General features: G+C 40.4%; 1 protein-coding gene across 1 annotated transcript in view; it reads right to left on the bottom strand.

Annotated features, from left to right (window-relative positions):
* Positions 1-3,320: 3,320 nt before the first annotated feature.
* Positions 3,321-24,820, bottom strand: part of DCDC2 (doublecortin domain containing 2) — a 73,600-nt gene continuing 52,100 nt past the window's right edge. The window contains exons 10-12 of the mRNA XM_059815598.1: positions 18,866-18,966; positions 4,717-5,064; positions 3,321-3,428 (exon numbers count right to left, since the gene is read on the bottom strand). Coding sequence (XP_059671581.1) covers positions 3,321-3,428; positions 4,717-5,064; positions 18,866-18,966 — 557 coding nt within the window. The remainder of the gene's footprint in view (positions 3,429-4,716; positions 5,065-18,865; positions 18,967-24,820) is intronic.

Genomic DNA, 24,820 nt, shown 5'->3' with positions numbered 1-24,820 from the left:
TCAAGTTGTTTCCTGAGTATCAGCTGAACAGTGCACACATACCCATAATCCAGTCCTAACTTGAACAGCGACATTAAAAACCAGTGGCCAGTTTAACTGGGCTGTTATTCTTAGATTTATAACTTAGATTTATAACTATGTAACAGCTGAATTGTCAGCATATTTTCTTTCACAGTTGCAATACGAAAACTACCAGATCTGATTTTTTTTTAAAAAAATTCTAGTTATGGGAGAATCCTATCAGCTGCAAAATCAGCAGGTTTAGAAAGTCAGTCACCCAAAGATAGACTTAACATCAAACAGGCCTTGATATGAGACAAAACACCGGAATATCTGTATGCTAGTTCACTTTAATAGCAATTTATTCTTAAAAATAAAACCAAACCAAGGAAACAAGTCTTAAAAAAAAACACGTCAGAACTGTTGCATATAAGCTTAATAAAATAAAATTATATAAGCTTAACAAAAGAATGTATCTCATGTAAAACTGAGGTAAGCCATCACACACAGCAAATCCAGACAGAAAAACGATCAGCAAGACCACCTGTACGCTGCTTCTTTAATTTCTACTTTAACATCCGAATTATTTGTTATGCATAAACTAATTTCTCTATATAAAAGAACCTGATACAAAATTCCTGTTGTCAGTGTTGTAAGGTGAATGATAAAATGGTTATATCTCTATTTCCAAAAAGTCTGATTTGCTATTCTGAAGAAATATATCCTGTCTTTCTTAGAAGAAAACAGAGGGGAAAACATTTTAAAGGCTGAATAACACTCATAGGGATTTCATGTTTCCATAAAAGAAAATTATCATATTACACTTCCCTAGAATTTAGTTTAAGCTTTTAAATTACTCATATTGATATCTGTAAGTCTTTTAAGCATGGAAGACACCAAACACTTGGGGAAAAGGGAAGAAATGGCAAAAACTGTTGGTGGACAGAAGCTATGAATAGAAACCAAAGGGAGAAAAGTATCACCACACAAATCCCTCAGTTTCGTCTAAATATTGTTTCTAGGTACAACATTTTGAGGCAAACGTTCTCCAAATTAAGTATCTCCATCGGATATTTTTGGGTAGCGATTTAATTTCAAACTTTTGAGGACGTCTCAGAGGTTGTTCAAGTCTTAATCTGCCATCAGAAGACAGCAAGTAGTGTCCTGTGTTTGGTCCACTTGTAACTTCTAGCAAAGAACCCCTTCATCGGAATGTCAGGACCAGGTTACTGCCATTTGCCTTGATTCAGCAACACATTTAAGCCCATGCTTACTGGTAAGCATATGAGCTATTGGGCTCTGCGTGAGCAAAGGCGCAGCATTAGCTATTCTCCTTGGTCAGCTTTGCACCGAAGGTTCAGCGGGTAAATTCCCCTAAGCTCCCTGAGGAGACGGAGCTGCCTTCTCTGGCTGGTTAAGTATTGTTTGAGGGCTTTTAATGCTAGTGCATATATTATTCCAGTGTGGGATTAACTATAAAGGTACCTAGAGGATTTCTGTGTGTCATTTTTCCTCACTAGCACGTACAATTATTTTATTCATCCTGTTGCGGGAGGGAAGGTTGGTTGTTTTTTACTTTGGCTTAACTTTAAATGTCTTCTTAAAACCCAGTGAAATCAAAGATATTTGAGCATAGGCTTAATTGCTGTATCAAATAAAAGAAGCATATGTACTTGCTTAAGAGCTTGGCTAAATTAGGGGCTTATTTCGAACTGATCACCAATGTAATATTTCCTCAGATCTTTGTGAGACAGTTCAACAAAGGACATACGGATCATAGACAATTCAGATATGCCGCAGGGCAAACTGTTCTAACCCTGTTCCTGTGGTTTTTAACATTATGGTTTTTATACTTACATTGCCAATACTCAGAAACATGCTGAAGGATCTCCACGTATTTCTACTCCATTGGAAAAATATATTTAATAAGAAGTAGAAAAAGTGAAGGTGTTGGTATGAGTTTCAGTCATGACAAGTGGTGCTTCACATTCCTCAAACAGTGCTTCAAGTTCAATTTGTTCATAAATGTAATTTTTGTCTTAATGGCATGAAATCAACAAAAATGACATTCAGTTTCTCCTAGTAATAATTTACCAGCATTAACAATAAGGAAACCCACTATTTCTTTTGTATAATTAATGAAACTAGGCTCAGGGCTGTGTTTCTAGGAACTACAAATTATTCCCATTACTAACAGAGAAACGATAAGAGCAATGGAATTGGTGTCATTAAGAGAACTAATAATGAGGATCAATGCCTTATTTACTAACGCAAATTAAGCCACAGCCTGTCAGGAGCCAGCTTGCTCAAAAAGATGATGATACACTCCAACCATCAAGGCTATGTGAAGCACTCATAAATGCAGCAGTTGTTGCCGACTTTCACAGAAAACTGGCGGGCTCATCCGAATGTGTTTCATATTAAAATGGCTCAATTGACAGCAATGGTTTCATGGCAATTTCAGTCTGAATCCAGGCCTGGTCATTCTTTTTCATTAATAAATTAAATTTCACATAGACTGAATTACAAATCCATCCAAACTCTTCCTTTACTTTTTTTCCACTATGATAACAATTCACTGTTTAGTGAATGGGTGCAGGTCAATCAACAGAACTTCTTGCTGTAAATGGGAACAAGCTGCAGTATTGTAGGCTGTCTACAAACGTTCATAGTGCTAAATAAGTGCTATTTATGAATGTAAAAACTAACTATTCTAATTAATATATTGAAAATTCACTATTTAGTAATATTAGGACTGACGCCTCATTATAGTACACCATTTTTTGTGGGCATAAAGTCCATTAAGTGAGGAATGTATTCTAATTATATCTTAATATTATGCCTGGAAATCTTATATATCATGTGGAATTTTAAGGGAAAAACTACGTATGTCCTCTTTAAAAGTCCAAAATTGGTTTCTCTTTTCTGAACAAATCTGCAAAGAAGTTTTGACATTGAATTTGGGTGGGGTTTTTTTTCTTTTTCCTGGAACAGTGTCATTTTTGTAGTTATTCTTTTACTGCTAACCATCTTATACCACAGAACAGTTCATTTATTTCTAATACTACTACACTGTCCTCTTGTATTTCCCTCCTCAAATTCTATCGGAAAAATCTCACCTTGTAAAAATAATTCGATGTTCTTCTGGTAGCTATTGGTATTTGTTTTCTATATCAGTCCATACGGCATTATCACCTCAAGACTCAGTATGTGGGTACTCAACCTATCTTTCCATTATAAGTTATCAATCACAAAAAATAACAAGTTTTATATTTAAAGTATTATAATCTTTCCTTTTCTGCTCCTTACATTTTTTCTATCTATGCAACTGCAGCATAGTCATTGCTCTGGTCATTTTTTTCACTTTCCTGGGGGCTGGTGATTGTCACCCTTGGATTCCTGGATGTTTTCTCAAGATGGGAATCAACCTAGAGAAAAAGGACAGGTGCTGTTAACTTCATTGGGTAACAAAGATTTCACTTTATTTCACTACAGTGTTAGCACTTCACACTAAAATTTCCACAAGGTATTCTTAATGTGAAAAAATGTTTTCCGAGAGTGATCACATTAACATCTTTATTTACGTTATACTTATATACCTTCCAAAGGAGAAAGTACTCAAATTGGAGGTTCCCCCCCAGTTCTTTCATCAAACATCCAGTCACCCACATATCCATTTAAAGTGAATGCTCACTCACTTTCTCCACTTCCATAAATAACTTCAGCTTTTCTAAAAACGGATGAAAAAAATCAATACATCAAGCATGGAATAAATTCAGGGCCCAAGAAAATGTCACGTTACTCAGCTCTCTTAATTGACAAATGTTCTTGTGTGTCATACGGAAAGAGAAGAAAGCCCAGTTGCAAGGTGCAAGAAACCATTCCCAGTGTCACAAGAAGCAGAGGACGAGTCTGGTTTTCAGCAGCCTACAGGCAGGGAATATGCAGCATGTTGCTCTGCTTTTGACACTCAAGAATCCCACTCTTCACAGATCTGGATTCTCCCCATCAAACAAAACACTTAGTTTCCCACATTCTGTTCGCTGGTCAGTTCACCTGTCAGTCAGGGTAGTCCACGTTATTTTTCTGGGCTGCATGCCTCCATCTAAGCCAACACCGTGTTACTGTGTCTCCTAAATTAATGGGCTATTTGCTTTTAAACTGACTAAAGCCCCTCGCTTTGAGGATCTTGTTCATCTCCACTGTGTTTTCCAATTTCTAAGAAAAGGAGATGAAACTTCCACAAAGCAATAGCAAGAGCCCTTTATAAAATGCAACTCCTGTGAAAGTCAACTCGCCAAAATAATGAGGCACTGTGGTTTCATGAACGCACCCTTCTGTCTCTGTCTTAAAGGGCAATAGTGTGGAAATATATAATGATTACGCTTTTCTGGAAATGGCAAGATTTTTTTTTTTATTACTTTTTTTTCAAAATTCAGCATATTCAGGAAAGCAGGAGATGCAGATTCATCAAATAGTGAGAAACATCTGCTTTCTCAGTTGGAGGGCATATAATGTAATTACTGATGTAACTGATCTATACAGATGGAAAACAGCTTTTCTCACAAACTGAAGTTCTCGTAAATGCTCTCAGGACCTTATCAAGAGCGAGCTACTTAGACACTAGCTGAGGAGCCTGAGGCTGAGATGAATGAGGAACAATAACTTAAGAACAACAGACTGAAAGAACAACAGACTGAAAGAATAAACACCCACCTGGTTCTGACCATCAGTATCCTCTTCTTTTATTTCTTCTTCAGGCTGAAGGTCACCTTGGTAGTTCAAGTGCTCCATTCCCTCACCATTTTCTTCATCTTTCTTGCCATTTAAATGATTAAGTTCCTCTTCCTCTGCTTGGTCAACATTCTCTGTTTCTTCTGCTTCATCTTCATAATTCTCATTTAATTTCTTCTTGTTTTCTTCCACTTCACTTCTTTCTTTAACAGTTTCCCTACTTTCCTCTCCATTCATGTCTGGATATTCTTCCTCTCCTTTATATGCCTCCTCTCCCCTGTCATTTTCCTCTTCTGCATTTTCTTCTTCATCTACAGTTTCTGCTGGCCTCTGGTGAAAGGAAAAGCAGCAGCATTATGAGGCATTTTTAATCAGAATGCTCTACGCTATTCTGAAACGTGACAGAGATCAAAATCACAATTACATCATTACTGCAGAGTAAGTATGCTAATTTCAGGTTTGTCTACATGGACAGAAAATGATGCTCCTGTAGTAACACCCCATAACGCACCCTTATTCTACCTAAAAAATGTGTTAGTGAGATTTAAAGGTATTAGACTGGGTTAATCCATTTGCCCATACTCAACACAACTGGAATGAGCTAGATTTAATTACTACAGCAACAGCAGTTTTGTTCCAGCTATTCCAGGTTCTCCGACATTCTAGCAATTAGTATGTACTTGTTTATAAAATCCTGTCACAGTAAAATATCGTTCATCACTAGCCCACAAACTGTTCCCCAGGGAGCATTCTACCTATGGACCAGACCATGCCATGCCATGCCATCGGTCCTGTTGTGCAGCCTGCCTTCTTTGCATCCACAGAAAAGTAGCAAGAGAGGTGAGGTTGACCTACCAGTCACTTCCATAATACCATTTCCCTTCCCAAAGACCCCTATGTAGGGCGGCATCGTTAGGATTTGTTTGACATGTAGCAATTCATTTTTCCTACCCGGAGTCGGACCAGCAGACAGAAGGAACAGGATCTTGTCCCATACTGAAGAAAAGTAAGCAGAAATTCACCATAGATAAAGCTGCTAGCAGCATCATTTCATGACAACCTGGAAGACTGCTGCACGTACTATCTAGTTTTTGTCATTTGTCTTCTGGTTTCAGCTTTGAAGATTCACCTGACTATTCAGTGAACCAATGCCCCCGCTGCCAAGCTGACTTACGTACTTGTGCTAAGGTTTGAATGAAAATAAAGAGGAAAAAAAATCCCACAGGAGTAAAAGGGTGTCTGCCTCCCACACAGCCTCATCAGACTCTAATCTAAAGCAAACAAGCTGAGACCAATAGATTATCTCTTAATCAAAAGTGTTTGGAATATTACTATCATTAGCAGCTCCTTTATGCAGGCAGCTATCTGCTACAGACCTATAAGTTATGTCTTCTAAAAATCTCTTTCCCTCACTAATACTAACATTTCAAAAGAATTCTCTCATCACCTTCAACATATTGGCAAAAGCCAGTTCAGCAACGCTAACAATTGATTGAAGCCTCTTGATGAAACACTTTGCTTTTGCTTTGATGTCTAAGTAGCAAAATAAGACAACTTTATTATGCCAGTGCACAATACTGCATTGACACAGCTTCAAAAAGGACGAGTTATTGTGTTGTAATAATCCATAGAATGACAAATTTCTAGAAATACTACATGGTTACCCGACCAGATAAATAATGGCTCCATAAGTAAATTTTGAAGTAGAGAATCGCAGAACCACTAAGGTTAGAAAAGACCTGTAAGACCATCAAGTCCAACCATCAACCCAACCCCACCATGCCCACTAAACCATGTCCCACAGTGCCACGTCCACACGTTCCTTGAACACCTCCAGGGATGGTGACTCCACCACCTCCCTGGGCAGCCTGTTCCAATGCTTCACCACTCTCTCAGGAAAGACCTTTTTCCTAATATCCAGCCTGAACCTCCCCTGGCGCAACTGGAGGCCATTTCCTCTTGTCCTATCACTCGTCACTTGGGAGAAGAGACCAACACCCACCTCACCACAACCCCCTTTCAGGTAGTTGCAGAGAGCGAGAAGGTCTCCCCTCAGCCTCCTCTTCTCCAGACTGAACAACCCCAGCTCCCTCAGCCCCTCCTCACAAGACTTGTGCTCCAGACCCCTCACCAGCTTCGTTGCCCTTCTCTGGACATGCTCCAGCACCTCAATGCCCTTCTTGGAGTGAGGGGCCCAAAACTGAACACAGCATTCGAGGTGCAGCCTCACCAGTGCCGAGTACAGGGGCACGATCCCCTCCCTACTCCTGCTGGCCACACCATTTCTGATACAAGCCAGGATGCCGTTGGCCTTCTTGGCCACCTGGGCACACTGCTGGCTCATATTCAGCCGGCTGTCGACCAGCACCCCCAGGTCCTTTTCCGATGGGCAGCTTTCCAGCCACTCGTCCCCAAGCCTGTAGTGTCGCATGGGGTTGTTGTGACCCAAGTGTAGGACCCGGCACTTGGCCTTGTTGAACCTCAGACAATTGGCCTCGGCCCATCCATCCAGACTGTCCAGATCCTTCTGAAGAGCCTTCCTACACTTGAGCAGATCAACACTCCTGCCCAGCTTGGTGTTGTCTGCAAACTTGCTGAGGGAGCACTCCATCCCCTCGTCCAGATCATCGATAAAGATATTAAACAAGACCAGCCTGTCTCTGTGTGTTTTTTATTCAACCCTTCCTGACTCACTTTCATCTGGTAACATCAAACTGGACTTACAACCACTAAAATAAAAATTAAACAAGCCAAGTCTTTACAGACATCTTCAAAGGAGGCACCATCCAAAGCAAATTTGAGCCAACTTTGGTAACCTCCAGCATGTAATGATAGCAAAGAATCTGTAGATCCATAAATTCTCAGAAGTTACCTGCTGGTCTTACACACATGTGACCTACTAATTTGTTTTCAATCTGCTAAGGAAATTAGCAGCTCTGGATTCTGACCAGAAACAGGGGAGGGCGGGACAAATTAAATGCACCAGACACCGCTAGCTAAAAGTAAGCGGGTTTGGTTTTGCTTAATGACATCTGCTTGCTATGACATTACAAACACCAAATGAAGACTGAGTAAGAAAAGAAGAAAGTAAACCCAGGCTTTCTCAGTTAACTGTTGTAGTCATCCAAGATATTATTATTTCCAGCTTTTTGTTACAGCCTGAGAGCGAGTACATTCAGAAGAGAATATCCACCCTTGCCAGAACTGCTGTAGTACAGTGGCTCATTTTGGACTGCAGAAGGTGTGTAGACTTTACGCCATGGTATAAACATACATATCCTAATGCACGCGCTTTTCCTGGTTTCGTTGCTGTGGAAGCAGTCTTTGGCATAGAAGCACAATGGGCGTTTGAGGGGCAGTAACATCCTAGGGTGCTACGTGAGCTACTGTCTAAAATGGGTGTGGATGCAAATTTTTTAAGAGTTAAAGCTGAGTAACATAGAAGATAAACACAGCGTTCTTGAACCATACCCAGAAACTCACTGGAAGCTCACAGGGAACTGCCATGAAATAACATTCAAATTTCAACTAATTTAACTTGACCAGTCAAGCTAAATTGCCTGAAAAATAATAGTACAAAACAAGCTAGGTAAAACAAATCCCAGCAGTGCAAGTATAATGTTTTTATAGTAACTGAAAATTTCAAGATAGCTGAGCATATTACTACAAAGGTTATTACTACTACAGACAAAAATAAAAAGTCATGTTTACAGCTAATAATTGGAAAGCAAAATGCATTCTGCATTTAATCTCCTTTCAAGCTGCACTACATTAGAATGGACATTTCAAACAAGTTAAAAATCAACGTTGATCCAGAGGAAAAGACTTTCCGCAATGTAATCTAAAATGCAGTATGGGTCACACTACATGCGGAGTCACAGGTGGGCTTTGAAATGTGAATATGACCACAGATGATGCATTTCAGAATGCACAGCAGACCTAAGACAGGACCGTAGCGAGGGAACTGAAGGCCAAAATCACCCACCAAATCATCCATTGCTCTTTACATAAAATGTGTGATACTTTCTACTGAGATCTTATTGATCTACTAGCTATGCACAAATTAGCATTCTCTATTTTAAGTACACCTTCTTCACTGAGAAAGAGATATTCTTAGCAGAAGTTAGATTTTTCATATTTAGGGGAAGAGAATATTTATGTGCATATATACATGCGGGGGGGGAACAGAGAAAGGGAGAAATCCAGAGTTTTTTATGGCCCAAAGCCTGTAAATGCTGTACATGCTTAACTTTACCTTCTTGAACAGTTCCAGTGATTTCAGTGAACCTGAATTAGTGAGCTAAAGCCTACATTAAAGTGCTTGCTGGATCAGGGTATAACTCAAAGTCCCCTGGAGTCAATGGGAACCTTTTCATTGAATTCGATACACTCCAGCCATCCCTCCACCTACAACTGTACAAAATGCCTATTATGTATACATCAAAGTTACTGCAAACCGTGTTCTCTCAGTCAGACTAAATCAGGATGGGCATACTGAAAGCAAAACAGGTATGCCAATTCAGACCTACATGTCCTTGCAGAAATTATCAGACTAATTTCTAGAAGTCAGTAATGATCTTGTATGCTTAAGGAAAAGCAGTGACATTTCACATCTTAGTTTTTACCTTTTCATCAGTCGTCTTTTAAATAACCCAAATATTCCCAGTAAGAGCTTCCTATATGGAATGCATTGGCTGGATAGCCAAGAGAGATGTGGGACTCTGCTGCTCCTCTTTGCACCCGAGATGTCAGAGTTCAGCTTTCAGCCAGTGTGTCGGCTCACAGGAATTTGTACAAGTACATTACATTTGGGATTCTGGTAAAAGCTGACAGCGTCTCAAATCCAGAGAACTAACTATATCTCCAGGCCTGAGTGACTGAGGTCTCTCACTACTTCATAACACAACTAAATGAACATGAGCACATCAAATATTAGTATCAACATGTCGACATGATAGATTCCAGGATCATAACAGAGAACAAGGGGCACCTCAAAAATTCATGCTGGAAGCACCCAGCCAGTTGTAGCCCAGGGTAACTAACCACGTATACTGTAACAGTGTTCCTGTGTTACTTTACTCCTGTGTCCACATCACAAAAAGCAGCAGCACAACTTGAACCTGACAGCAATAAACCTAGGACCGGAGAAGCATGACATGGTTATGTTCTTATTCCTTGAGGTAATTTTCACGGAGAAGTAGGTGACTTCTAGGACAGAGGACTTTTCTGGTGACTGTGATGGATTACCCCCATTCCTCCTACAGTCAGAACTACTCATAGTAAGGTTTGTAATTTTGGCTTTTGTATGGTTGTAAGAACATAGGAAGTAACCTTCCTTCTTGTATTCCTGGCTGCATCTTTTAAGTGAAGATGATGCTTTTGCAGTTTCCCAGTTGAAAGTACAGTAGTTAGTTAGAATAACTGGTCTTCAACCCATTCCTTCATGACTGTGAGCACAAGTCTTTCCTTGTCAGGGACTAGCGATAAAAAGACTCACTGACAAAAGACTTGTATATGTATGTTGAAAGGCATATTCAACCAAAGGCAGGTAGAACAACTGAAGTCATCCTCAACTTCATGCTGGAAACATGGACCCAGCTTGCCTTCTGGAAACCTCCTGACTTACTAGCAGGTTGATGAGGAACAGAGTGAATTTCATTTGGCATTCAAGAAGTATGATTGCTTGATGGTATTTTTAATCTCAGCAAAAACAGAGCGTTTAAAAAAGAAAGATGTATTCTAATTACACTCATCATGCTATCATTCATTAAGAACTACATTACCAAATGCCATCATCGTTCAAAAGCAATAAGTCAGGAAATCTTCAGACATTGAAGCATTTGGCTTCTTTTCCTCTAGGGATGCTAATGTAACCTCTCAGAAGGTTTGTACATGACTGATACTAGAATATTGAAAAGTGCAGTATCACAAATCATTTAAGGCGGAAATGATTTTGTACCATTAATGTAAAATATAATTTTGCGTTATTGAAGCCATTTGGAAATGTTTACTTGGCTAATGGTCACAGCAGACAAACAATGATGTAGACAACAAACATCTTAATGGTCACAAATACTGGCATGAATACATCTCACCACTGCAGCATCAGGAACTCGTAACTTTGATTGCACCAAACCTCTCCAGAACAGAGCTGCCCCTGCTCCTACCCAGTCAGGAATGCTTTGTAGCCGCACTGCACAGATTCCAACAGCAAAAACATTTTGTTCCCGAACCAGATAGGGTTGCTAAGTGACAGCAGCCCTCTTCTCTTCCACATCATTTACAAAACCCAGGCTCTTGAAAACAAGCAAATGAATAGTTAAGGGTTCATCAGCCTTACACATCCCACATAGTAAATGCGCTGTTGTTCCTGAAGGCAAAAAAGTCTTTATCCCCACAACATTTAAACGCCAACCTTTTTATGAGTTGGATGCATTATTTATTTATTTTTTTTCAACAAATGCAGCACCTGAGACCACAGAGACTAATTTTTCATGAGATCAGAGCACCCAGAAGTCTTAACTGGAATGAATGGAAACTATGTAACTTAAGGGTAGAAAAAAAGACCTTTTCAAATTCCATTCCTCAGTTTCATTGTGTGGTAACTGGAAGCGTGCATAATTCCTTAATTGCAAGACAGCCATGCGAGAGAAGAAAACATCTGATCAGATCCTTACTTTTTTAAGATGTACCTAAGTCAATAATATTTTCTCCATTTATTATACTAACAATCATGTTTAGTTTTTCCATAACACTTTTCATGTATACATTAAAATTTACCTAAACTTCACACCCTACAATATGGTACAATCTGTTCAGCACCCCTGCAGACAATGAGATTGATAAGCATTTAAAAAGAAGCTCCACTGAGGTTGCAAAAATGCAAAAGTGATTTCTTTCCAGAAACAAACTCTTCTACAGTGAATAAAAAATGCCCTTAAAGGTAAGCAATTTGAGAAAGCATCTGCTCTAGGACTGCTAGATTTTTTTCAAGACAGGCGCACACAGAGAGACGTAACTTTTTTCAAAGTGGTGTCAACACTAGTTTTACAACAGAACTGCATTTGCAGGCTTCACTCAGAAGAAGCGAAGGCCACACAGGGTTTTAAAGAAAAGATCAGACCTTGCTGCTATAGCTTCAGAAATCACAGCCATCCAATGCAGAAACCAAGGGAAGATCTCTGTTCTCATGCTGAGCTGCAAGGAACCAACCAGAATAAGTTTCCCTGTCTCTTTACAAAGACAAACAATAAAAAAAATGAAGTGTAAATCAGTGGAGCTGAGAGAACAACATGCAGGGAAAAATCTTATCTGCTTGTCAGCACTCAAAATCCAGAAGGCTTCAAGTACAGCTGCATCATTTCTAGCAAAATTTGAGGATAAAAAGTTTTGCATGTATTCTTTTCAAATGGCATTTTGAAATCCTTACTGACGTAGTGCAAAATGTTTCCTCATGAAAAGTTCTAGCCTTTTTAATCAAGGAACATCTCTTTGAGCACTCAGCCTGTTTTAGTGCTGAATCAATGCAAACTTTAACATTTTGCCTTCAGCAATAGGGAAGATAAACATTTTGTTCTGTTCACTGAGGTGAATCTTGGCTCTCTAAAGCAAAATGTATACTCCATAATGAAAACTGCAAATGAAAGGTGAAAATTTTCTGCTACTGATGATACACTCCAGCTACAGAGAGAGCACCTGGGGGATCTACACAATCTCACATCACATCACAGCCCAGGAAACGGGGAATAATGAGTGGCATCAGGACTGCATACATTAGTGGACATGTCTGTAATAATGGAAAGCAAATGGCTAGTGAAAGAACCAAGAGTGTGAACATCTACAAAAAAACCCAGATCAGTGCCTGTTAGATAAATTTATCATCCAGTGATTTTTACAAATAAAGACAGAAAGAGAAAGGGAGATGGGGATGATGAATCTGGAGGGGGGAAAAAAAAAACAGATTCATTCTACATCACTTACAACTTAACAGCCAGTACCATATACCTCACGGCAAAGTAGGCTGGCACAACAATGTGCCTGAATTCCTTGTAGGGATCATGCACTGGACAACTTCGTATCTCATAACTCTCATGCTTACCCCACCTCCCAAAGGCTCAGCGTGGGAGAAGAACAACCATGCTTACGGAAATGGATAAACTTATGCAAACTTGGAGTGTTATTTCAATACTGCTACTACCAACTGCTGCTTTTGTATTTCACAACTTATATAAAATTAAAGAAAAAGTAGTAGTTTGGTCTGAAAGCTTTACAAGTTAGAAAACTTTCTATCTATCTCAGAAAGAGTTACTTTGAATATATTTATATTATTATCAGCAAACTCAAAGTCACACACTTAATTACCATTCCAAATAAGAACCTTGTATGGGTTTGCTGCCTCCCTACCAAGAACTGCAATAAAACTACCTTTTTCTCTTGCTGTTTGCACAACTGATTTCATAGTCTGTCATCAGTTCCCGTGGATGTTGACACAGTGATGTAAACACCAACCTGGAGTAAGTCTGTATGTCAAAAGAAGAAACTATCCATTTCATATTTGGAAGCTGAAGTCTCGGTACAGAATATAGAACAGAAGGGTCTGGTTTGGTTCTAGGCAAAACACTGATTTTTCCTCCTTGATGTTCAATTACAAGTGTCAGCTAGTCTGGAGTAAAGCAAATCTTGTTCTTTTAATGTGTTCTCAGCTGGCAGACAGCGTTTCACAGAATAGGACATAAGCGGGTGTCTAGCCAGTGTTACACTAAGTTTAGTTAATGGCTAATCTGGCATTTGTTCAACTGCGTACTTCAAAAGGCAAGACAGAGAAGGTGCACAAAAAGAATAAAGACTAAGCTCTATCTTCACCACCTCATTTATGTGGCTGATGGAAATGATAGCATATCAGAAGTGTAAGCATTCAAGTGAAAGCTGGCATGTAAATATTTATGTATTATGCAAGATAGTCAAGCCCTGGCTGGCTGTCCTTCTCCATTATTTCTAGCAATAACAGAAACTGTGGTTCAGATAAGAAAAAGCTATAAAGCTTTACATCACAGAATTTAAAACAATTTAAAATGGTCATTAATAAGAACCTGAACATGTAAAATGCTAAATGCTTCCAAGGTCTGAGTAACCTCAGTTATCTGGGAATAAAAAGTACTCGGTGCTACTCAGAAGGACTTGGCTTCCTGCCAGATTACCGAGGAAACTATACTTGAAGTTTTAAAGTGAGAAATAAACCATGGCTTGAGTTACAATACATTTTGGTGCTTTGTTTGGCTTTTCTGAAAATATGAAAACCAGATTATTAGTAGTGTGCATTACTGATATTTTTTTTCCCCCAACCCTGCCACAAACACACCTGCTTCCAGTTCCTTGTCTAGATAGCAAAATCAGTTAGTAGCAACTGAAAAATATTTCCGTCTGAGGATGATGGATGGGCCTTGGTACACGAGCTCAGAGGTATCAAGCAAGCTCCTAGCATCGCAAGCTTGCCAGCGCAACTGATGCTCCCTGGCGACTGTATCAACAACCACAGCTACCACCGTTGAGTACAGAAGTGGCCGTGGAGAGTTACCTATTCTCCCCTCCCTCATGACGGTCACCATCTTCTGGCTGAGGCAAACTAGTGAGACCCACTGGCAGAGCCGTTGCCCATAGCATCTCCATGGAGAAGTAAGACTGCCAGCTCCAAGGCTCTTGGATTTCATATGAATCGCAGTCAACCTAAAAACTGAGACCTGACAACGCAATTTACACTGTCAAATGCTTTACGCTACCCAGAGGAATTCTTTATGCACCTTCAGAGGCCAATAAACAGGCTAATCATTTCTCAATTTGATTATTACACTGTCAAGACCAGAGCAGGATATACTTGAGGCTGTTGTAAGAAACAAAGATTAAGACGACAGGCCGCATGTTCTTCCCCAATGTCAGTACTATCAGTACAACCCAACACACCCTAATTATCACAACACCTCACAAGGACAACTGCAATTAACAGGGCTAATGAGCCCAATGGTGTTTGGCACATAAGTCTCTGAGACCGGGGCAGGAATTTGCTGCGAAAAGACACAGCTGTAGTATTCCGTATATCAGGGACCAGGACAGTCATGCTCTTGCCTCTTTCAGTCACCCGATTCATGTGTCTTCAAGAACAATGTCTATAAAATAGCTGAGCAACACTCCTTCCCATTAAAGTGAATAAATCACCGAGAATGATCCTTCTTAGAAACAGCAGCCTAAAATAAAATGGACAGATCCAGATTTTTTCTGCAGATGGGTACAGTGCCATTCTTCAAAATGGCTACAGCAGCAACTCCATATGTGGCTTTTGTTAATGTGCAGATTGGTATCACAGGCAGAAATTAAAACAAAGTATAAGCTCATAAAACTTCTGTCTATTTTCCCCTCAGGCATTTTTTAAAGGCAGAAGACAAGAAAAATGTACATATCTAGTATTCTTTTACCCAATTCAAATAAACTGAAAAAAATCAGCCAGCTAAACAAAGCTTAAAAAAAAAAAAAGTTTATTATAGGGCTGAAATAATCAAAGATGAACAAACACAGAATCAGAAAAATTAGGTTGGAAGAGACCTCTAGAGCAGTGATCTCCAAACTGTTTTGATTGCACACCCCATCAGTAAAAAAGTTTTGAGCATGTACTCCCAATACATGTATATTTACTTATTTATAAATCATATACATGTACTACTGAAGTTCTAACATTTTCTTCCTGCACCCCAATGGATTGTCTTTCATCCCCCCTGGGCCATGCACACTCCGCTTTGGAGACAACTGCTCCAGAGATCATCTAGGCCAGTGCCCTGCTGACCTACTTCAAAGTAAAAATAGGTTGTCTGAGGGCCTGTCCAGTTTAGTTTTAAAAATCACTGAAGATGAAGATTCCCCACACTCTCTGGACCGGAAAGCACTTACAGTTCTCACTGCTGAATATGTTTTTCTTATGTCCAATTAGTATTTTCCTTGCTGTAAATTCTGACCATTGCCTCATCCTTTTGCTGTGCAACACAGAGAAAAGGCTGGCTCAATCTTCTCTGTAACTCCATCTGTAGCTGAAGAGAACAATTTGATCCGCCTTCTCTTGCTTGGCCTTTAAGGTGAAACAAACCCAGTTCCCTAAGCTTTTCCTCGGGTCATAGGCTCTAGCCCCCTCCATGTTTAAGTGTGTTGCTGTGCTGGACTCTCTCCTGTTTGTAAATACCTCTCTTGTACTGAGAAGGACTCAAAACTGGACAAAACATTCCAGATGCAGCCTCAGACATGCCAAGTCAAGGGAGACAACCTGTTCCCTTGATGTGCTGGCTGTGCTCTTACAAATGTGGCCCAGCCTGCACAGTCAGCCTTCATCATTATCCCCTCACTATAAGGAGGACATTGAGGTGCTGGAGCGTGTCCAGAGAAGGGCGATGAAGCTGGTGAGGGGTCTGGAGCACAAGTCTTGTGAGGAGCAGCTGAGGGAGCTGGGGTTGTTCAGTCTGGAGAAGAGGGGGCTGAGGGGAGACCTTCTCGCTCTCTGCAACTACCTGAAAGGGGGTTGCAGAGAGGTGGGTGTTGGTCTCTTCTCCCAAGGGACCAGCGACAGGACAAGAGGGAATGGCCTCAAGTTGCACCAGGGGAGGTTCAGGCTGGATATTAGGAAAAATGTCTTTCCTGAGAGAGTGGTGAAGCACTGGAAGAGGCTGCCCAGGGAGGTGGTGGAGTCACCATCCCTGGAGGTGTTCAAGGAATGTGTGGACGTGGCATTGCGGGACACAGTTTAGTGGGCATGGTGGTGTTGGGTTGGTGGTTGGACTCGATGACCTTACAGGTCTTTTCCAACCTTAATGATTCTGTGATCACCGAAAGGGAGCACTGCAGACTCATCGTCAACCTGCTAGCCACAGAGCTGCAGGGCCCCTCTTGCAGAGTTGCTCCTCAGTCTACCCACGCCGACTGTACCAGCGCACAGTTACCCTGTTCCAGGTACCCCACTTCATATTTCTCTTTGTCGAACTTCATGAGGCTCGAGTCAGCTCATTTCTTCAAGCTGTTGAGATCGCTCTGAAAGACAGCCCTGCATACCACCTGATGATGACAGTTTGGCTTTACTGCTGAGGCGGGATAAGGCTGCATCCCATGCCACCACCCATGTTACCAATGAACATGTTAAAAAGTATCAGACCCAGTATCAAACCCACCATCCATGAACATCTGCCAGTTAAATTTCAACCAACTGACCTTTTAAGTCCCATCGAACCAGTCAGTTTTTCATCTACCTTGTAGCCCACAAATCCAGTCCCTACCTTCCTTAAGGATATCTTCCTCCCTATATCCACCACACTTCTTCCAATTTCTCCTACAAATATGGAAGTCTAGGCTGAAAGCAAGATAAATGACAATAACTGCTCTCCCTTCATCCACAGAGCCAGTTATTTCATCACTGAGGCAAAGAGGTTGGTTAAGTATGATTTGCCCATAGGAAATCCGTGTTGGCTATTCCCAATCACAAGCATCAGTTTCCATTTCTCAGCAAGCTTTGGCTTTCCAAATTTCATCCCTGCATGCCCAGGCAATGTCTCTATACTGCTCCTTAGCAGTCCATCCCCTCTTCTACCTACCACACTCTGCCTCTTTTAGTATGAGGTCAAGAGTCCTCTGTTCAAACTGGCCTCCTGCTACGCCTGCTTGTTTTCTTGCATATGGGGATAGTCCTTGTGCTTTGAGGAAGATGCCCTTGGAGATCAACCAGATCTCCTGTGTTCCTCTGCACTTCAGGGCAACTTCACACAGGATCCTGCCTGCCAGTTTCCCAAACAAGCCAAAGTCCACTCTTCTGAATGCCAGGATTTTTATTTTGTTTTTTGCCATCCCCACTTCCTTCAGGGTCTCAAACCCTATCATCTCATGGCCACTGCAACTAAGGCTGCCACTGAGTATCACATCCCCAACCAGTTTCTCTTTATTCATGAGAAGCAAATCCAGCAGAATGCCTCTCCTGATCACCTACCCCACTACCTACATCAAAAAATTGTCTCCAACACACTCCAGAAATCTCCCGGCTTGTTTGTGTCCTAGATAGTTAAAGAGTATTTACAAACAACTATTTTCAACTCCCTCCCTCCCATTTGTTTACAATCTCACATTAACAATTGTTCCTCAGCACTGAGCTGACCACCAGGAAGTCAGAAAAATGCTCAAGAATCCCTTATGTAGTTGGATGATTTTTAGCATGAGAAATCTATTGGGTAAACTGTGATTCCTGACACTGCAGCATGGATCAGAAATATTATCTTGTGGCCTAGGTGGCTGGCCCCAAGTGAACACCATGTAAGATCAATCATGTAAGATCAACCGACACCAAAAGCACAATGCAACATCTAGTGGACTGAACACAAAGTTGAACAAGTTGACAAATTCCTATGAACACTTAAGATGAAAAAGAGGACTGTCTTGTGTGCAATTCACTAACAGAAAAAGAAAAAAAAAAAGATGTTTTCAGCAAATAATTTAAGCAGTTCTACTCTCCACTTCATCAGAATAAACTTCAACTTAGCTATTTCCTGTATGATTTCAGTTCACAGGAGTTTCTTTTAAAAACAAATCAAAGTAAAACAAAGAGGATATATCTTATGTTTAGTTATCAAGACCTATTTATTGCACATAAGTCTTACAGTGAAAAAGTTGGCCAACTAAGTACCCTGTTGTGCCAACAGAAGAAAGTGCTGGCAGCTTTAATAAAAATCAGACAAATCCACACCTGTTTGTGGTTCAGGACAGCAGGAATTCTGACCTTCATTCTGTGCCATAGTCCCTTTATACTGCTCCACCAGCATAAAGGGACTGTGATCCAGATGGATCTATTTGGTAGGTAGGGAGTCCTGATTGTCTAAGGCGCTATAAGGGCTCTCAGAGCAGTTCTCAAGCTCGGGTATGACAAAAAGATAACTGATATTTGACACATTAACAGAGAAAGGAAGATTTGCTAAAGCTCCCATAAAAGAAGCCGTATCATTGAGCTGTTACAATCATCCCCACAGAATTACGCTGTACACTTGAAAGAAACTGGGGAAAGAAAAACAACATGCAACCTGTGATCCTAAAAAAAGCCATTTATTTAAAGCTCGATCAATACCTGGTCCAGCGGAACTTCTACACGAGTGTCTTCATCTTCCTGCACTTCAGCTGCCCCCCACATTTCAGACGGCTCTTCACTGGCTTTGTAAATATCTTCACCTACAATGGGAAAGATACAGGGTGGAAGGAAGTGAAGTCCAATTGTGACACTGTGTGGCACAACTACAGAACTGCATTCAATATTGTTTCTGAGAGCAGGTTTCTGAGCTGACCCACCATTCCCTGTACAGTTTTTTCAATGAAGTTTTCAGTCTCCCATTATTGTCAATTTCTTTTCCTTTCCTTTTAAATAACAAATACTTATATGCCACACCATTTGGGGAAAGGAAAGGAAACAGAGACTGAACAAAGCTCTGGAGCTGAAGTTCCTTCACTTCTGGCAAAGGTCAGGAATAAATCTGAACTTAAGACATTACAACAATGTATTAATTTCTACAGTCAATGATACTACCCTCTAGTAATTAGCATCGTAACACACAGCTTGCAAAAATCTCAGGCTCTGAATCAACAACAAACATGGTGATCCAGGAAAGGAGTAAAAGATTAACAGAAACAGTGGGATTAATGCTACTCCCCACCCTTGGGCACATGCAAGTAGCTGAAACTTCACATCCACTTCATAAAAGCACATCCGCCTAGCTAACAAGGTTAATGGTTACGATGATGTTCAATTTTGCAAAGATTTTACACCATTTAGTCTGAGTAATTTCCCCCCCCCCCGCAAGTGTAAGTAATAACTAGGGCTCTTCAAGCTTTCTAATGTGGGTCTTTCAGTATTGGCTAACGAGGAAAGTGAAGACAGGTACATACAGAAAACAAACAATTTCCAAGTGACACACATTCCTCTCTCCCTTCCCCCTCAGCTGAAAACAGCCCAGTAATTAAAAGCACGGGTTACTCCAAATCATCTCCCTCTCTCTCCATCCATCTAGGAAAGACAGATGGTCCTATGTTGATGTCTTCATATCCAACATAATAAGCAACTACAATAAGAAAGAGGGAAAAATACTTGTGCTGTGTTGGATTGCCTCTTAATTCTTCATAAAAGGATGTGAACTTGATAGTATCAACTGAACATGACACTGTTAAATAAACAGCCCTAGCGTAGCACTGAACCATTCACAGAACCATTGAGAAAGAGGAAAAAGAATGGATAAAAACCCAAGACTTAGCGAAATTCGGAGTCCACCTGCATAAAAAGTCAGCATTGACTACTCTGGAAGTTAGTTTTCTAGTTACTTTCTCATCACTATGAGACCCAAGGAAAGAGTTTACCCTGGGAAGAAAATTCTGAGGCCTACCATACCACTGCAAATGGCTAACTCGAGGGGAGGCTCCAGCTCGTCCAGATGGCCTTAGATGTCAACCGACAGGCCATTGACCGGAGCACCAGAAATGAAAGCCATTCTCACAGTTTGAAATTAAGAGGCAGAAACGGGGAAGTCTATGGAACATCACAATGACATTCCAGAGTGGTACTGCTGGCTGCATCTTAGGAGAGAGATTTTCTGATAGATGTAGCAGCTTGCGTACCTGAGCAGAACCTCCCCACCCCACCAAAAGACCTATTTTACTCGTCCTCTGAAAGTACCGGTGTTGGAAATACCACAGGGTTCTTAGCATCATTGGTTGGATTCTTATCCTAAACATCTCGCACATCTTGAAAAAGGTCCCATCTTCATACTTAGCATGGACATAATAATTTTCTTCTCTTAATTGCCCTTTTTTATGGATTATTAAATATAATGCATCTGTTGTAGTATGTTCCATTGAAACCAACTAAGGACACCCAATATTTCTAGGCAGTATGGTAAATCTTGGACAATCTACATGTACATATTTCATTACAGACTCCCTTTGCCGACACAGATTTTTTTGACAAATTCAGCAGTAAGAACATAGAGTGGTTGAGAGTAGCAACAAAATGCATCTGAATCCATGTACTTTTTCAAATAATCAATGCACTTCACATTTCCCATTTTTCTCAGCTCTCTAAGGGACATAAGCTTCTGTTTCTCTTACCTGATATTATCATTATTGCTTCTCATCATAATCTGAGATATAGATCACCACCATATTCTGAGAGGAAAATGTGATGTGTTCTTTGAAAGCCACCGTGATGACCCTCCTAACTGAAGGCCTTTCCTTACGTACCTTAAGAAAATAACCTTGTCCTAGATTCCTTGGCTCACTGAACTATAAAAAGTCAAATCAGTGTCTCAGAGAACTGTATTTAATATCACCACCATTCCATTTAGACTCTGTAATAACACCTTTGCCTTCAAGATCCCCAAGTCTTTCAACCAAAATGAGGATTGTCTGGCCTCTAGAGATAAAACGAGTCCGGTGCAGAGGTAATTCTCATTAGGTTTTTCTCTGGCAGGGCAAAAGAGGAGGTACAAGGGAGATGAACATGTGTTAGCCCTGGAGGTTAAATCCACAAAATTAATCTCAAGAGTTGAGGATTCTCAATTTTAAAGCACCTCTCCTTAGAAGAGTAGATCAGCCTCAGGGCTGTGCTGAATAACCCAGCAATGGAACTCCACACAAAGAGACAGACGTGCAGTATTTTCAAAAACCTTAACCATGAAACCAGGAGAGGGTGAGGGAGAGGGAAGACAACAATAAATTTCTACCTGGGTCACGCACCATTCAGAAGAGTGTACCCAAAAAGCTAGTAACAGGGGGATTTCAATAAGCAAAAACTGAAATGCCCACGGGACTTCCTCCAAGAACCTTCTAACAGATGTTTGCTCAGAAAGATGGTCATAAATGAAAAGAGATTAGTTGAAAAGAGCTCCGCACAACCTTCCAGCATCTCTCAAGGATAACACTGTTTACTGTCTTGCACAGAAAACACTTTAAAGTCAAATAGCATTCCTGCTCTTCCACAGAGTGAAAGATGTCAAAACTGCATGGCAGGCTGCAATGGGAAAGAACAGCAACCACAGAAGTCACAAAAAGACCTTCAAAGACAGTGTTTTCAGACAAAATGGGAAATCATCCCATTTTCAGAACAGCTATATTCTTTGAAGAAAACAAGTAGTTAAAGAGTAGCATATTGCAAATGCGTACAGCACAAAAGATCATCAGTTAGTTTCTGAAAGGATGGCAAAAAAGATTTGTTGTCAGAAAAGGAAAAGAAAAAATTATTTAAGGAAATAAGAAAATTGACAACAACAGGGAAATTAATTATTTACCTCTGCACACACCTGAGAGCATGGAAGACAAATGTCCAAAACACATGTACCATTAATAATCAGGGAAGGAAGAAAAACACTTAGGTCTGAAATGTGCCAAAACAGGTGAAGAAAAATATGACACTAAGTGAAAAATTGGAAAGCTGTAACACTAGAACAAATAAAAAATTCCAAAGAAAATGGCAAGGAATGAAATCAGTCTTACGTTATGACATGTAGCCTTCTTGTCTTTTGGTACCAAAAGTGAAAAAAAAAATACAAAAATTGTAAAATAATTTACAAAAAATTAACTTGATTAAATGGAGCGTTAAGCAAATAGCTTAAAATGTAAACATTATTAGTGTTGCTACTCTACGTCAGCCAGAAGTATTTACCACTTTTTGCATGGGAATTTACAAATATCTGGAGGAGGGCAGCTGAGTGAAAGGCTAACACATTCTTTGTTTATGTGATTCTGTGTCAAGATCTTGACAGCAGGAGTTTGCAGACCACATTAATCACTATTACCAGTGCTGTGAGTTACTCAGCACCTCCCAAGCAAATGTGTTAGGTTGGGTAATTTTGCCTCATATTTTATAGGTAACATTTCAGAAATGCTTTTTGATTTAGGAAAAAAAAAGCACCAAAAAAATCTTATCGATGCAATATTTCACATCTCTGTCTACACATGTCTCTAAGGGAGGAAAAAACACGAAAGCATTTTAGAAAACGCTATAAATTAAATGAAAAAAATTTTTCTAAGTCTTCATTCTATATTGTTATAGGCTAATATTGCAATATCTCCTAAAGTTAGAAATAAGTAGCATATCCTACTGAAAAGAGAATTCCCAGCACTTCCATTAGATGGAACATTTATGCCTACCCCATATGGTTCATAAAATACTGTAGATGAAACATGCTCCTCATTCAAGAGCTAGTTCTGACTTTCTGTGCCTCAAACTAATTGAGAATTGGCCACAGTCAGGGTCACGGCAACGTAGGGGCAGAAGAGCTCTAAAAAGGGGGTAAGAAAGGAAGGTAGGTCCAAGCTTTACAGTCAGGCTGTGGCATACTCTACCCGTTTGCTCCAAGCTGAGTAGAAGATGATGGCAGCAAAGCATTCAAGGGGACTTTGAGCTCCAAAATGGCAGCTTTGCTGCCAAGTATAAAATCAGAGGATTTATTTCAGCTAGGTTCTCAGTTCTCCACGCCACATGCTGCTTCTGTCAACAGGCCAAGCAAAGTATTCTTGAGAGTCTCCTGATTTTCTAGCAAGAGGGAGAAAGGAGAACCTGCAGAAGGGCAAAGAAGAGATCACAAGAGGGAAAAGGCATTCAAGAGGAGCAGCCAAGTGGAGAGAGACTATATGCAGACACTGGAGGATATGGACACAGAGGGAGATGATGAGAGCACAGTAATGTTAGAAGAAATGTGTGGAATGAGGAACACTACAAGAGCAAACAGGAAGATGAGGAAACACGGGTGGAAGTTAAGGGAAGAAATGGGGTCCAGCACACTGGCAGGAAGGCAAAAAAATTGGGTTACGTGCAGCGGAAGAGTAGAAGCTTGAAAGAATGAGAGGGGAAGAAAGAACAAACCAGCAGGTACCCATGCCATTTTAAGCTTCTTAAAGGAATCTTCCTTCAGGAAAGCCTGAGAAGATGAATGTTGTTTTACTAGTACCTATCTGCAGCTGAATTTCTATGTTCAGATGCTCCCACACATACTCATTTGGGATAGAGGTGCGGCAAAAAGCAGCAATTTAAAAATGCTCATTGTTATCAGGCAAGTATTCTTGTCGATTTCTCATTCTTATTTATCCCTACAACAAACGATATTTAGTAAGACTCTGGATAGTGGCTCTACACTCTGGAGAAAGAGTTCTTACAGCATTTTTTGGCTTCAGGCTGAAGGGATGAATGAAAACTGCGACTGCAAGTGCTTTCCTATGGGGCTTCTTCAAGAGTTATGCTCTGTCTCACCTCTTCTCCAGCTCCATAATCCCACAGAAAGACGAATGAAATCTCAAGAGGATCCAGACTGCTTCAAGCTCTGAATTCCCCAAAGCCTTGTGAGGGTTACCATGAAAGGGAACACTTGGAGCCTGATAACAGCTCTACTGAAGAGAGATATCTAGTGTCTCCAAAAAGTGGTGAACCAACTCAACCTGCCCTAAGAAAAGTAAAATGATACGGCTGTTGAAACACTGGCACCTACTTTATGGGTAATCTTTACAGCTAGCAGCAATGGAGCCACACAACAGTAAGAACAAGAGAACATTTTCAGCAGAAAAAGGTGGTGAAATTACACAAGGGAGGACGTTCACAGAAGGCTTGGCTCATTGGAAATTAGGTCCAGAGGCTATGGGTAAGAGAAAGGCAGAGTGGTCAGGTTTGAATCAGAACGTTAGAAAGGATGATGACTGATAATCAGGGTGTGGAGTTTCTCATTTTGTACTTGCCCAAGGTCTATTTCATAAAGTAAGTGGCTCGGTCCTCAGCTGGTTTCACCAAAGATAAGAAAAGGTGATACTCTATTCCTACAGTAATTTTTCACCTCTAGGACTTTGTTGCAAATGGACAAAGAAAACCAATACAATTTAAGACAATGTTAAGACTGCTGTAAATTATGCTCCTTGCATAAAAGATCTTAACAGCCAAGGATCTTCATCTTCAGAGTTACCTACTCTATCCTGTCCCCTTACCCATGCCAGTGATGCTTGCTTTGCAGCCCCTAAGAATTCATTTGTGTGAAAGGGAGTCCACTGACCATTC

This window comes from Gavia stellata, chromosome 3 (genome assembly GCF_030936135.1).
Source record: "Gavia stellata isolate bGavSte3 chromosome 3, bGavSte3.hap2, whole genome shotgun sequence".
Taxonomy (NCBI): Eukaryota; Metazoa; Chordata; class Aves; order Gaviiformes; family Gaviidae; genus Gavia; species Gavia stellata.
This window is presented reverse-complemented; position numbering and strand designations above follow the sequence as displayed.